The 15,827-nt window shown below is 39.2% G+C and overlaps 2 protein-coding genes across 3 annotated transcripts in view; one reads left to right on the top strand and one right to left on the bottom strand.

Annotated features, from left to right (window-relative positions):
- Positions 1–3,445, top strand: part of LOC124058992 (endothelin-converting enzyme-like 1) — a 45,255-nt gene extending 41,810 nt beyond the window's left edge. Inside the window, exons 16-18 of one of the 2 annotated variants that reach the window (XM_046388650.1) lie at positions 48–143; positions 867–943; positions 1,256–3,445. In XM_046388650.1, the coding sequence (XP_046244606.1) occupies positions 48–143; positions 867–943; positions 1,256–1,355 (273 nt within the window). In that variant the 3' untranslated portion in view covers positions 1,356–3,445. The remainder of the gene's footprint in view (positions 1–47; positions 144–866; positions 944–1,255) is intronic. The other variant, XM_046388651.1, reaches the window with a different exon arrangement.
- Positions 2,049–14,939, bottom strand: LOC124058993 (coiled-coil domain-containing protein 150-like). Its single transcript, XM_046388652.1, is given in 16 exon segments — positions 2,049–2,924; positions 4,648–4,719; positions 5,537–5,728; positions 5,910–5,934; positions 5,936–6,031; positions 6,532–6,680; positions 9,390–9,482; positions 9,603–9,671; positions 9,770–9,947; positions 10,893–11,170; positions 11,568–11,660; positions 11,789–11,832; positions 12,678–12,807; positions 12,885–13,001; positions 13,140–13,208; positions 14,032–14,939. Coding segments are annotated over 16 exon segments (1,935 nt in total). The 5' UTR covers positions 14,239–14,939; the 3' UTR covers positions 2,049–2,801.
- Positions 14,940–15,827: the final 888 nt, after the last annotated feature.

Raw genomic sequence — 15,827 nt, 5'->3', positions numbered from 1 at the left:
TGTATCTCTTGTCTCTCATTATTCACTCTCTTTCTCTTAATGTCCAGGCCTATCTGAAGTGGGTGAGGGAACATGGTCCAGAGAGACCTCTGCCTGGCCTCAGATACACTCATGAACAGCTGCTCTTCATTGCCTTTGCACAGGTACAGAGGCCTCCCAAAAGTTTCACACTTTCACACTTTTGTTCATTACATTTACACGATAAATCATTTCAGCTGCCACTCGCAGCTGGAGCACCTGATCACAGAGAGCAGGTAGGAGTTCTATATTATCCCAACATTAGCTGAGGATGCAATAACCATGGAGGGATCGAAAAAACAGCGCCGATGATGGTACGGTGGCCCTAAGCACTAGACCACCCCTGCTCCATGTAATGATTTCAACTATCATTGAAATTCAGTGGTTTCATTGAAATTCATGGCTTAATGCAACAGTAGCGAAATCTAGATGCACTTTTAATGCAGTCTGCAGTGTTTTAGCCCATTTTTAAAATTCTTGCCACAGGGAAGTGATATAAAAGTCATGTAGTATGTGCGTACATTCATTTGAAATGTCACATGTGCATGTCCAGGGTGAATGAAAAGCATAATTTTCAGCTGTGAGGAAACAAACCACCTTTGTGCTCACATAGAATAAATGGGGTTCAGTCTTTGAATCTGCACATCAGGCCAGCAGACATGCTTTTTTGATAATAATGATTTCTTAAATTAATTTTCATATATATATGTATCTCTTAAAATAAATGTGATGCAGTCAAAAGTATAATATTTATGTATTTTAAGTATTAAGTCTCAGAAAATGAGACTAAAGGGCAAGTGCTTTAAAATTAAGGACAGAACTTGAGTACATGTACTTTGTCTTTTCAGAACTGGTGTATGAAGAGAAGATCTCAGTCCATCTACTTGCAGCTGCTGACTGACAAACATGCACCAGAGCACTACAGGTAGAGTATAACACTTTGATCAGAAAACATCCACAAAGTCATTGGTTTGTTTCATTTGCGTGCATTGCTTGTTACATTGCGTGCCCTTACATCCAAAAAAATAAAAATATCTAATATAACTAAAAACAACTAACTAATCTATCTACACTGGGACAGAAATGTTCTCATTTCCAGTGAAATAAATTCATAAGTACTATACTTAAATAATGACCGCATGCAGGTGCACAAAATATGATGCACACATACATTGGCACAGATATTTCATGATCTTCACATAAACATTGGACATTTGTGTGTTTCCTCCCCCTGCAGAGTGATTGGCAGTGTGTCCCAGTTTGATGAGTTTGCCCGTGTTTTCCACTGTCCGAAGGGCTCCCCAATGAACCCTGTGGATAAATGCTCCGTATGGTGACCTCTCCACCCACCTGTAGACCTTGGAATGAACTTCACACTCGTAAACACACAACCTGTCCTACATCACTCATTCACCAGAGCCTACAGGATGTGAGTGCATAAGGCTTATTCTTGACTCAACATTATCAGTACATGTTATCAGTGAGGAAAGTTTATACAACTGTCCACTGTCCAACCTAAAATATGGGTCATATGACCATTGATCATGTACATACATACATGCTCTTGGATTATGTCTATTTTTCTATTTCACATTTGTTTTCAAATCATCTATTTTTCTATTTTAGCAGATATGTCATACATTATGCGTCAGATTCATAAGCTATTTGGTTTTTAATTAAGCAGCATGTTTTCTCACTTGTTTCTTTTCTTCGTTGCATCGACTAGTAAAGTTTGAGCATATCAGAAGCTTACTGACTGGCCGAAGGAGTGATTTCAGTCACTGATGTAAACTGCACAAGGACCGATTTAAAATGAACTGAGATCAGTAGCATCCTTGTGTCTGCCAAAATGTTGTTCTTTCAATATGGTATTGGAGTCTGATTTGTGTCGCAACGCTGCACTCTCATGGCTGCAGAGAGTAATGGTCACTGTACAACCAGCATGACTGTTGTATCGTTTGCCTGCATTGGTCCTCTTGTTACTGTGAGTGTTTGTACGGTTTTTAAGATTTGTCAACTTTTTTTAAAAAAAAAAAAAAGAAAGAAGGTGGACTCATCGTGGATGATCTTCTCAGGATTTGTAGCAAAGTACAGCACCAAATGGAGGATCTTTGTGTCTCTATCAGTCAACTATTCAACCTACAGTACAAAGGAGCTGCTATATTCGTCAAACAGGACAAGAGGAAGGGTGCTTCCTCACCGGGAGGCACAGAATGGGAAACAACTTGACCCTGTTGGATGAGCTGATTTGAGACTCCTCTCCCTGCTATTGGATTATTCACACCTTTGTGTTTCCTGATGAACTCTGAATGGTCTTACAGAAACCAAACGAGAGGGAGAGCGCCAGGTGACATCATACAGTACATTCACAGTTAACACACCAAATAACAGAAGCCCACACTCTGTGCAGAAGAAAGTGCAACTATGGTAGAAGAAGAATCATACATTTGTACGTAGTGTTATTTTAAAAATATTACTTTTGTATAAACAATCTGTTGGTACAAAAAATAAGACTCTTTGTATAGTGGAGCAGTATATCAGATGTTATGGTTGTACAGTTTGTTGAGAGTGCATGTTTCCCTCATTAAATTCTGATCAGTATACATGGAGGACATCACACGTCTACAGCTGCTATTCTACACATGGCTGTCATCTCTTCCTCTCTGTTGGTCACCGTTTAATGTTTGAATAAATACAAAGGATCCCCGCATCATGTTGCAAGTATGTTGTATGTACGTGTGTGTGTGAAATGCTACTTCTGTATGTGTTGGTCATTATCAGTCTCACTGTGTCATCAGCTGTGTCCTCACAGGCTTGAATCCTCCAGCGCCATGAGCCATCTGTCTCTTGGCCTCCCAGCGTTGGATGGTATAAGTCCACCTCTCGTGCTCTGCCTCCCGTAAAATCTGCAAAACCCAGCACGAATCAAACACCAGATTTACAATGCAGCATCAACAAGCTGTGCAAACCAGACGTGTGTTTCATAAAACAAGATTACCAGTTAAATCAGTTGCACCGAAACAAAGCGTTTTTTTTTTTCTTCCAGAGCTCCTCCCTAAAGCTTCCTCTGCATTGCTGCACTGTAAATAGGGATCAGCTTTCAGTCTGGACTGCATTTTTTGTGTTTCTAAAACTTTCAGGCACCATACATGCTATCAAATTGTGTTGCAATTAATACAAAGCTAATGCAGCAGCCTCACAGCAAGTAGCATTTTTCACTATTTCTTCTCTCTTTGAATGTCGCCTAAAGAATGAATCAGACATCAGACATGTTTCAGGCTGGACCAATAGTGAACAGACGGGTGTTCATCCCACACCATCCCAGCTATGCCTTTAATGTGGCAAAACATACATTCAAACTGTATTTCCACGGTGCTGAGGCTCTTATGACACTTGTACAAACCAAGCAACATAAACAAACTGATAGAGGAGCTTTGTTTCTTGAAAATGCCAATTATTTTCTTTCTATAAAACTCATAACCTGGCAGTGGTTTAATACCTCATAATTAACAAAGTTTTTCATATCATATTGCAGCTTAGACATCTTGTACATTGATTTTCAGCACATACAACAAAAGCCACAATGAGATGATTAAACGCTGAAACAAACTGAGCTCATAGGTGAGTTCAGGGAAGCTGAGTTCATCTTCTCTTGTGTCAAAGTCATGGAAGTGGTATTGTTCTTGTTGTGATTTTTTACAGTGGCCAACAAGTACAAACGTGCTGCAAATAAGAAACAAATGCAAAAAGAAAACACTGCATATCCAGTCATACAACGGAAGTGCTCCAGGGCTCTAGGGGCAGTGCTGAGCATCCACCCGAGAGACAGACAACGGACGTATAAACGTGTGGAGCAATCTAACTTTCTTCTGCTCGTGTACTCGGCTGCGTTTTCTTTTCGCATTTGTTTTTCTTAATTGCAGTGTTTCCTTTTGCATCTGTTTATCTATATGCAGCACGTTTCTGTATTTGCAGGGCTTTTGTACTTGTCGGCCATCGTAATCTTTGGAGAGCAAAATCAGTGATGCTCTGTGCCAACATTGCAGTTTTGTCTTTATATGTCGGTGATCCATCCATCTCTCCTGAACAAGCAATTCATAAAACAAACCAGGCATTATCTACAAGCAAAAAACAGCTTTTCAGAGAGTAAAAAAGTCTATATCTTACTGAAAATGACAGAACTTTTTGTCCTTAAAAGAATGCTGTAAAAAGAGAATGTTTTAAATGCACTGTCAGACAAATCAATAGAATAATATTTCATTTTAGTTGTGAGCAAACAAATTGGCCTGAGAATATCAACTGCTATATTATGCAATAGAAAATATCCTCCACTAGAATGGCTTTTGGAGATGAGTGGCTCTCTAATGTCACTGGGAATTTTAAGAAGACAAACTAAAGGCTTATTCCTACACATCAAATCAGAGGGTTTAACTATTTTGAGATTCCTAAAGTAATAAATGTGCTTTACCAGTGAGCCTCAAGGTTTCAGTGGCTTCAAAGGATTTATTTTAAATAAGCTGTGAACCAAAAGAAAGCCAAAACAAGACAACACAGTGAACAAGAGATGAACCTAAAAAGTTAAGATGGAAGGAAAAAAAGAAAAAAAATCATCTGAAAAGAGAGACGTACCTGCTGGGGGTCCACCCTGGCATCCTTGAGATTATTGCCTTCCAGCAGATTCCTGGTGCTCTCTTCAAACCTCTGTTGACACAGCAGACTGAATATCTCTACAGGCTCACAGTGACACAAACATCCACAAGATTTCTGGCCTGACATTGACTCAAGTAGAAGATCCTTGTGGTGTGAACTGCATGTACCTGTCCTGGCCTTGCCTCACACATGACTCTCTCCTAGCTCTTCTTCTCTCCGAAGTAGGATTTAACAAGAATGGCTTCTCAATGCAAGCCTCAATACTATAATCAACATTATATATTAATATGCTTTCAAAAGCTGTTCGGTTTGGGGTTCTCTGGTAGTTTTCCACTCTCCCTCCCCTCCTTCATCTCTCGCTGTGTGTTGAGTCTCACCTTGGACCAATGCAGAGCGGTGCTGGGTGGTCCCGACTCTCCGACCTGCACTCCTCTATCCTGCACAATAGTTCTACGTTCTCTTCAATCAACTCCACCCTCTTCGTGCTGCCTTTATAAAACCGGCTTCTCCACTTTATTGTGGCCTGCCATCCAACTTTGTCAGCTCTCCTGGGAGTATTAGTCTAGAATGAGTGTTGGTTAGCTCTCACGGACTGTATTTATTGTGTTTATATTTGAACCAATCTTTTGTAAATCTGTTTCTAAACTTATCCTCCAGTCTTGAGTGTTTTGCTTTCAGGTACCAATTTTGGAAACGATAACAGTCAGGTTGGCAAAGACTTTTGACAATTATGATAAAGTATTCAGTGAACCACATTAAATCATATTAGGTGACATTATCAGTTGTGTTTCACAACTTAATGAACAAAGTTGTGATGTTGCTCTTCAGTTTCTTTATTATCAGTGTGTGCAGGCTGGAATAACATTACCTCAGCTTTCTGCCTGTTGTCCTGTAAATCTCTGCTCTTCTGTTGCTGCATCAGCTGCTTCCTCTGCTCTCTGATACAAGCTATCTGTTCAAACACCTGCCTCTCCAGCTCAGACACCCGTTGGCAGAGCTCCTGATTGACTTTGGCCAGGTCTCCTGAACCAGCCAGCGAGTCCTCACCTGTCATTTTTAGCTAGGGGCCAGAGAATTCACAGAATGAATTTTTACCTTTAATTTTACACTGATAAATTAGTAGCGAATGATTTGAGAAAGTATATCAGAGACTTCAAAAGATACAGTCAGTGAAGTGGCATATCTTGTACCTACACAATACAATAAATGCATCTTAATGAAACATTTCTGCCGTTTGGTACCTCTGTGATTTCTCGATGCGTTCCCGGTTGATTCACAGTCTCCCTTAGTTTGTCACTTTAGAGCACACAGTTCTTTAGACAAAGCACTAATCTTTCTCCCAGCATTGCATAGCTCTTCATCTCTGCAATATACAGTAAAAGACATGCAAAGACACCATTAATACATGCCATTACAGCTGCCATGATCAGTCAACTAATCAAGTAGTCAATTGCTTGATCAAAAGTAAATGAATTGCTACCTGTTTTGATAATCCATTCATCGTTTCAGTTATTTTTAAAGTAGAAAGGTCAAACATTTGCTGGTTCCAGTTTCTTTAATGTAAGAATGTACTGCTTATCTTTTCATTTATAAATAGTAGATGAAGAGTGCTTAGGTTTTGGATTGTTGATTGGACAAAGGAAGCAAGCTGAATATGTCACTTTGGGCTCTAGGAAATTGTGACAAGCATTTTTTTCAGAATTCTTTGACACTTTAAAGACTAAAAAATTCATGATGAAAATGATATGCAGATTAAACAATGATGAAAATAAAAGTTAGCAGTTCTACATACTATAGAAGATGATTTGTTCACACATATGTGTTCATTCACAGTAACAAAGCCTTTTTATTCTTACAATGTACCTCAGTGCGATGGTGGCTTGGTACTGGTCTCTGGCCTGCTTCATTTTCCTGTGTAAACTGGTGTTGGTGAACACAGCTTGCTCCACACTCCTGGACAGCCTCTTGATGTCCATATTAGCTCCATCCAAGGCCTTCTGTACGGACTCCAACTGGCAGGTTTGCGTGCACACACACAAACAAGGCAAATACACAGTTTTAATTATACAAGCATGTCTATGTATGTGCATGTATTTAGAAATGTAAGCATGCAAGCACAATATCAGATGAAATAATACAGACTCAACAACATTAGGTCACAATGTAGGACATGCCTTGGAAAAGTTCAACATTTTTTCTAAACAGGCTTTGTCTTTATCATGAGTTCAAATAAGAAGATCAACACCACTCTCATATCTGTATGATAAATATTAAGCTACAGCCTGTAGCTCATTGGCTTAGCTTAGCATAAAGAAGAGGGAAAGCAGCTAGTCTGGTTCTGTTTTGTTCTGGCTATGGACCAGGGGCAGTGACTTAATAGTCTTGTCTTCCAGGCAGCCAGGAGGGACTCCAATAAGTTACCTTACCAGACCATGAGTCTAGAACACTGTACAGATGTAACTGGAGTTTTTGATCTTCTCATCTGAAAAAAAAAGCTATTAAGCGTATTTGCCAAAATGTCAAACTATTCTGTGACCAAGGACACATCGTCAACTGGTTTGCACATATAGCACCACGCACTTTGACTGAGTATGATTACATAAGCACTTTAATAACTGCACAGACACTTCAAGAGCAACAGCACTTTATTGAAGATTTGCACAATACATTTTAACACATTGCTTGTTTACACATTTATATGGATATATTTACCTTATTTATTGAATATTTATCATTATATTCATTGCCCTTTTTCAGTTCTGATATTCACTTTGTTGATAGGTGCTGTGTGGGCCACACAGTTTTACTTAGAGGAGAGGGACAGGGTATTAAATGTGTATATTTAATATGTGTTAATTGGTTAGAAATGAGGTAAGCTAAGCTGTATTGGGTTGCTCAGTGTGCATGCTAAGAAGATCAAAAAGTGTTGTGTACTCACCAGTTGTGTCTTCAGGGTGGGCGGGCAAAAGGCTTCCCCAGGCAACGGACACCGATTTTATAGTTCCGGGGGAAAACCAAGTGTGAATTGGTGTGGGGTGATGGATATGTGTGCAGTTTAGTACAACAAATGCAAAGTGATTTAGATGTGTTTGTTTTTAGTAATAGTTGTAAATGGGTATGTATAGGTTATGGAATATGTTTGTATGTATATAAAGAAAGAAAAATGGTGGGTTACTTATGTTGGCCAGCAGTGGATCCCCATGGGTGGAATCTTCCAGGATCATTAGCCGAGTCACACTATATATAGGCGCCATTTTAACAACATGAGTGTGTTGCTGCTTTGATGACTCTGTGCTGTTTGCCAAGATGAATGAATAAAAGAACCACATCTGTGACACTCCTTAAACCTGCCTTGGATTATTCTTTTTGCTGTATCAACTAGCCGTAATTGTGGTCATTCCTACATTTTCCTTAGAGTTTCAGTTGATGTTTTGCTTGATTTACACAAATTCTCAAACAAATACAAAATTAACTGAAACAAACCAGATGACATGTAGTGCGCGTCTGGCTTTCAAGACCCCTGGGGAATTGTGGTCATTAATCGGGTCTTGAAGGCAGACAAACTTTGGAAACAAAATTAATTTGATTGGTAAAGTTAGATCTCAGCAGGTGGAGCCAAAGTACCCCATTTGTTCATTGTTTTGTTGTCCATGTTGTTCTTCTATCCGACTATCAGCAGGATAGTCCTCCCTTGCAAGCCGGGTCCTGCTCAAGGTTTCTTCCTGTTAAAAGGGAGTTTTTCCTTGCCACTGTTTGCTTGCTCAGGGTTTCAGGCTCTGGGTCTCTATAAAGCATCTAGAGACAATTTGGATTGTATAAGATGCTATATAAATAAACTGAATTGAAACTGAACTGAACTGTTTTCATTGCAGTGTTCTTGGAATTTTTCTACTCCTCCATTTATACTTCAACTGTCATCAAAACATCAAAAGGCCATAAAATCACATTATTTGTAGTTTCTACATAAGAATAATAGGATAAATATGTATAATCGCACAGCTACACCAACCTCACTGCTGTTTCCTGCAGAGGTGAAAAGGAATACATACGTAGCATGTAAACGAATGAATGAAAACGGTATTAAAATGTAGAGATAAAAGAGTATAATTTCTATCAAATATTTTTGGCGTACAGTGAATCTGGAAGATAAAATCTTTTTAAAAAGTATATAATTTTTTTGTTTATTTGCCATTGCAGCATGTATTTACAACTAACAGAAATGAATTTAACTGCTGAAGAAAAGCAATACAGACACATACATCAGTGTGCATCAGAGTGGTTCATTTCACTAGCCTGAAAAGTTCTAACATGGCCTCCTGGCTTTCCACTAACTATATACACTAGTTATCTATCCTGCTGATATCCTTCTTTTCACACTCGCTAATTTCCAATTAATTTGCAGCCTTGAAAGTTGTTCTTTGGCTCAGGCAATGCAGTCATTTCTGCCCCAAGTGCTGATTTGTCTTAGAGGAAGTTATCTTCTTCATTACTGCCACGTTCTCAAGCAAATACTTCATAGGAAAAAGTGGATATAGGAATTTCTTGACATGAATCATGACAAATAGGAGTAAATTTACTGATATCAAAAATAAGAAAACAACAAAATAGAAAACAAAACAAGATAACAAAAAAAGAGAACATGAACAACTCCCTGGTATCAGTAGATCCACAGTGTTAGATTAAATCTGATTATAATACTGTAACGGAAACCTGTCTCTCACCTGTTCCGTCTCTAAAGCAGCCACTTTTCCCATGAGCTTCCTGTTCTCATCCTGCTGGCTCTGTACAGCTGAGCTCAGAGGTCCCACTTGCAGCTGCCAATCACAAGATCACAGTCCACCAAAATGGACGGATATCAGTGCTATGAGCAGCAGGTGAACATATAGGGTATAATAGGTATTATATGTGGTGGGACATAGTCTAACCAGTCCTACCTTGGCCTCACTAAGTTGGGTCTCCAGACATCTTTTTTCATCCTCCAATTTGGTGACAACAAGACGCAACTGGTAGCCAAGAAAACAAAGGACAGGAAGGACTGTTTTACTTCTTGGTACAACAGTATCGATCATGCAAAGAGTAGTATTCCATTTGTTGAATATACCTGATTTTTTGAACACTCCAGGTCCTTGCTCATTGCTGCCTCCTGTTTTTTGGCCCTGGCCAGTTTCCCCTGTAGCCTGCCAATGGTTCGCTCCAGTAGGTCCTTCTGGGTGACCACTGTGTCTCGTGTAGAGGAGGAGCTCCGCAGAAGCTGCGCATGTTCGCCTTTGAGCTGCTCTCTGGATAGAGACACATTTTTCTCTAAGGTCCTCCCAAAAACACACTTTTCTCAGTATGTTTTTTTTTTAATTAGACTATTTCGTGTCCAAAACACATCACTAGCATCTCAACACTGAGACCATTGAATGACACCAAATGTCTCCACAGAATATCAGACTCATATCAGCGATTGATAACAGTGAAAGTAGGGACTCAAGTGAAAAAAAATGAAAGAGACAGGAGACAGATGTCTCCCTCATGACAGCTGATCACAGTCTTTGCTGTTGTTCCGTCTGGTTGGGAGAGGCTCGTTTAAAAGACGAATGATGTCAAATTTGAAGAATTGCAGATATGCATCCTTTACCTTTTACTTGTGTCAAAAAATTAGAAAAAGATCAGAAAACAACAACTGCAGTCCAATACTTATATACTATAATCCAATACTTAAAATATAATAAATATCAAAAATGTGAACTACAAAAAAAGTTTAAAAAGTTCCAGATGTAAATGTTTCTTTGACTGCCAAAGAGTTCAGACTTTCAAAATAACAAGCAAAGTAGTTTTGTTTAATAAATGGACACATTCTTGACACTGGACAAACCAAAAGTCAACATGCAGCCCCATCTGCTGTTCAAACCCGAAAAAGATAACTTGGAACTCAGTACTAACCATGCTGACTCCAGGGAGGCTGTGCAGTTTTGCATTCCTTCCACATATCCTGATTAATAACAACAACTGCTATAATCATGTTCATATTTATATCAGTTCACTGTCCAGTCTTGTCACAGATAAATATGTTTTATTTATCTCAGATGCTCATGTGAGTGTTAAAATTAAAAGTTGTATTTTGTTCACTTACGAACAGTATGTCACTGAGTCAGTAACAATCATGGCCATTGAGTATTTACAGGCAGATGTCATCAGTTAAAAGTGTGAGGTTGGAGTGTCAAACCTAAGAGACTCACAGCTCCAGCTGCAGGCTAACTTTATGTGTTAGCGCCCCCTGCAGCTCACTCTGAATGCTGCATCTGGCTGCTTCCAACAGCAGGTTTTGTTCTTGAAGTTGCCTGATCACGTCAGTCTGCTCGGCCTGAAAGACACCGAGACAAGAGAGAATTATGCTTTTTGGTCATGTTTTTGTTTGTGTGTGTGTTTGGGGGGGCTGCTTTTCATTTTCCAGTGTGAGTGAATGCAGAGCAAAACTGAGCTGGGAACACTGACTCTGCAGCTGCTGATTCAGAGTCTATTTATAATCATATGGAATATATGGAATATAACACTCATTATTGGATTTCCATTAGTTTATAATCACCTGAAACTACAAAACTGTTGTGTATTTTTTTTTTACTTAGAATGAGCCTTTCATATCTACAGGGGGAGAAAGTCCTCTTCCATGGAGTCTGCCGTGTTTCTACAGTAGCCCACAATGGACAAACCAAACACTGACACTTAACAAGGCCTTTACGGTTTTGTCTTTTTGCAGAGTGACACAAGGAATGTGCAATTTGGATGACTGAAAGGCCCTCTCTGGAGTCAGTGTTTGGTTTGTCTGTTCTGGGCTTCTGAAGAGACATGAAACAGTTTCCCACAGTCTGTCCAAGACCTGACGAGGAGAGAAAGATCCCTGTAAGGCTCCTGACCTGGTCTCTGTCGGCAGCAGCTCTCAGCTCTTTGCCCTCCCTCAGCAGGTTATTGTTTTCTGTCTGCTGCCTCTGAAGGGTCGCACGAACACCCTGAATACAAAACACACGTGCGATATTCACAGACAGAAAAACAACATAACATTAACAGATGCACATACATAAGAGAATTTAATTTAGACAATTTCATTCACTGATCTGTCTCCACTCTCTCTACTTACTTTCAGTTCAGTTTTCAACTCAGACACAAGGGAGTCCTTCATCGCTGTAAAAATCAAACAGAAAGATGCAGTTTAACATACAAACATCACATGCAGCACTGGGAAATAAAAGTAAAAAACATAAATGTGTATTTGTGAAGTAGCTGACAAACATTATCATTAAGATCACATTGAAAACTACAGTACACTGTCCTAATGTCATGTCACTCATTGTTTCACTGTTTTATTTTGTCTTTTTAAATTAAATTTAGATCTAAATTTTATTTAAATCTAATTAAAAAAATTTTTTTCTACTTTTTGTATTCATTGTGCAGCTTCTCACCTCAGAATTTCCCTACACACAGTGTATGAATGTATGAAAAGAAATCTCAGCCTTTACACTGCAATTTGCAAGGCAGGCTTTTGGGGAAAGCTGACAGCACTCTGTCACAGTCTGTGTGTCTGTCAATCAAACATAACTGCAGCTGGGGATCACAGGGAAACAGCAAACCTGGCTCTGTTCAGAGTTTAAAATATAAATTAGCCTACCAACATTTGTAAAGCTGAGTAAAATCACTGAGACTTAGACTTTTGGTCAGACATAGTAAGCAACTTGGAAGATGTCACCATGGCGCTGAGAAACCGTGGTAGACATCTTTCACTATTTTCTAGTTGTGGTCACTGTGTGATTCAGGATACATAATATGAGCTCAGAACAACTATCAGGCTGATGAGAGAGACTCTGACTACACCGCATTGCAAGTGACCAAAAGAATTCAGAATCATTTCTGGACTTGGCTGGCAACTAGTCAGATATACTGTTACTTGTACTTTGTTTTTAAAAACCCAGCAACAGCAGGGTCATAGCACAGCCATGGCTGACTGGTTTTGTATCCCTTGATCCACTAACCTGTCTGTTCTTTGAACAGCTGACAGTGACCCTCCAGCTGTCCGCCTCTGTCTCTCTCTTCCTCCAGTTGCTGGCGGCCTGTCTGGACCTCCACACGCAAGGCCCGGCAATCCGACTGCAGCAACAAAGCCTGGGAGGCCAGAGTCAGACAACAAGTCAGCTGCTGTTTACACATGATCATCATCCACCACCTGTCTTACAATGTACCTGTTTCCTCTCCACCTCCATCACTCTCTCCATCTCCTCGGCCCGCTGGAGGAGTTCGCTGTAAGATTTCATGGCTTCAACAGAGAGGGCAGACTCCTGCCTCATCTGTTCTTTCATCTGATCCCAAGAAAGCTTTGTTGAGATGGTTCAATTTCAGTTGGTCCTGGCTTATTAAATGCATGTCTGCATGCCTGTGGGCAAATGGGGATAAAATGGCTAATAAAAAAGTCTAAATGAAAATAATTATTCACTCACCTCCAGCAGTTTGCGGCACATCTCTGATTTGAAAACCTTTAGCTCCTCGGCAACCAAAGCCACATTTATCTAGAGTGGAAGACAAAAAGGGAATAATCACAACCCATGACATAATAATAATTTTTTTGGGTTTTTTTTAATCAATTTGAAATACCCAGATTGTTTTTTTAAAAATAAACCTGTATATTTAAAAAGATCTTCACACAGATTTTACATCCCCTTGCACTTTTTCACACTTGTTGTGCATTAGTGTTTTCATCTGTATTCCAAAATAACAGACATTAAATCCCCAGATTTTTTTTGTTTTTTCTCATTTTTACAGTCCCCTTGTATTGAAAACACAATATATTTTGTGAATATATTTACAAAATCAAATGCTGTCCCCAGCACCATCATCTATCACTGATTAAAGGAATAGTTCTAAAATTAGCTCACATTATAAAAAAAAACCTCACATTATACATTAAAACTCACATATTAGTTTTTTTTTAATCCATACAAATATCTAATTGTTAAGGTTGTGGTTTTCTAGAGGATTATGTGCTGCAGTACTCCTTGTCAAGGTGAAGGCAACTAGAGGAGACTCCAGGAAGTCACTGCTCCTGGCTAATAGATCCCCCTGTTTAATGTCTTTATGATAAGCTAAGCTATCCAGCAGGTGGGTCTGAGTACATTTTCAGCATTCTGACCCAGAACACAGTAGAGGCCAGAAAGAGACCTCTGAAAGACAGACCTTCAGCAGTTTATGAAATGTGTTAAATCATCTGAAGGTACACTTGTACGTGAAAATGGGGAGTAAAATGTCAACATTAACAAGAAGAATGATGGACAAAACTATAACGCCACAAGATATAATATGTAAACATAATATAATAATATAAGTGAATCACACCCTGGCAGCAGTAGCAGTCTGCACTGTGTCCTCCAGCCTCTGCACCTGTGCAAGAGCTTCATCTCTCTCCTGGTAAGCCTGCTGAAGGTGGTCCTGGAGCTTCACCAGATACAAATTCCTACATCCATTGCAAGTCACTACTTTTTCTGGCGTATGATCCAATTTTAAGAACCAATATTTTAATATATGAGGATCACTGCTCGCCATTATTCCATATGTTGAGCTCGATAACTTGCAAATTATGTCAGACCAGGCATTGTTTAAAAAGTGATAAGTAAAACCTAAAGATTAATTCTGAATTAATATACTGTCTATTGCATTGTGTAGGACTACAGATAGATTGCTGGTACTAATCACTATACTGTATGTCTTTTTGCAGAGAGGATATTGCATTAGTCGTTTTAATAAAGGATTTGCTACTGGCTAGTTTACATTTTGAACTGGTCTTATTTTTTAATTTCACTCTTTTAAGCTTTCTGTTTATCTGCAATTGACTCCTGGCAGCTGAAACACCTGAATTTCCCTCTGAAGGATTACTTTATCTGATTTTATAACTAACGACCAATAACTAATTAAAAGTAATATCAATAATTAAATTACGTGTTTTCATACTCAGTCTTCATGCCGAGTATGATAATAATATCTAACATGAGTGTTTACGCAACTCTGGTTGTGATGCTGAGCTGTTCTGAGCTGTTTTGTGTCGCACACAGTCAATCTCAGCTTGGAAACACGTGGAGAAACCACATGAGCAGATCTTCTGCGCCACCTTGTGGCAGCGACACAAAGCACCACCACTTCTCTTTCTGTTCTGCTGAATTGAAACGATAAACTTCAGTTAGAGACTCCAGATTAAACTTCTGCTGTTGTTATTCAAAGATTTCCATCCATGGATAAGAAGGAAGCCAAAGGGAGCCGAAACCTAAAGAAAAACTCAAGAAAAAAAGGCTTAATGAGCAATGATGAAACATTGCTGTCCAGGAGAAAACTCCGGAATGAAAGCTAAAAATATTCTGCCATTTTATTTTGAACGGCTTTGTCACTCAAAAATTCAAATGCATATCTTTTCTGACTCATGTCAACATTACATGTCAACAAATACTGAAGTTCTCTCCGCAATAATTCAACAGTTGTAGCACTTGGAACATGAAAAATGATTTCAAGCTTTAAAAACACTTCTTCTTCTATTTGACATTTTGTTGCAGCTCCAGCTGTCCCGATTGAAACGCCATCCATGTCAAATCAGGCCAGACATTATTGTTTAACACACTGTGGACCGTCAAACTGTTTAAATTCCCAGTGATCCCGTGATGTTCTGCATATTACTCATATTTAGAAAGTCGGGACTTCCACTCACTTGTGATTTTCGCTGCAAATTGGACCAGATGAGAATAAAATCAAGGTTTAAAAACGCAGCGACAATCAGCATATGTGCCCTTAATGTGACGACCGTGGCCCAAATGACTGACTGCAGCAATGACTGATGCGCAGTCAGGTGTGTCGCAATTTAACTGTTCGCAATTTTCTTTTCTAGTTGCTTTTACTTGAGCCTTTTCTGGTATTCAGGGTTTGATAAAACAAGACTTAAATTACACATTATAATCACAAGAAAACGAGCTCCATAAATAATATAACATGCACCTTGAGTCAGAATCGTTCTTGCCCAAGTGTGTTCTGGCATACGGGTAACCTCATCACCATGGTTACAGTGACGTCGCCCAGTTTATCTAAAACCTCGTCGCCCCCTTCTCTAAAACTCTCGTTTTTGTCGAAGTGACGTCATTCGTGGTCTCTGG

Source organism: Scatophagus argus, chromosome 5 (assembly GCF_020382885.2).
Source record: "Scatophagus argus isolate fScaArg1 chromosome 5, fScaArg1.pri, whole genome shotgun sequence".
NCBI classification, from domain to species: domain Eukaryota; kingdom Metazoa; phylum Chordata; class Actinopteri; family Scatophagidae; genus Scatophagus; species Scatophagus argus.
The sequence above is the reverse complement of the archived record's forward strand: the minus strand, read 5'-3'. Positions and strand labels throughout refer to the sequence as shown.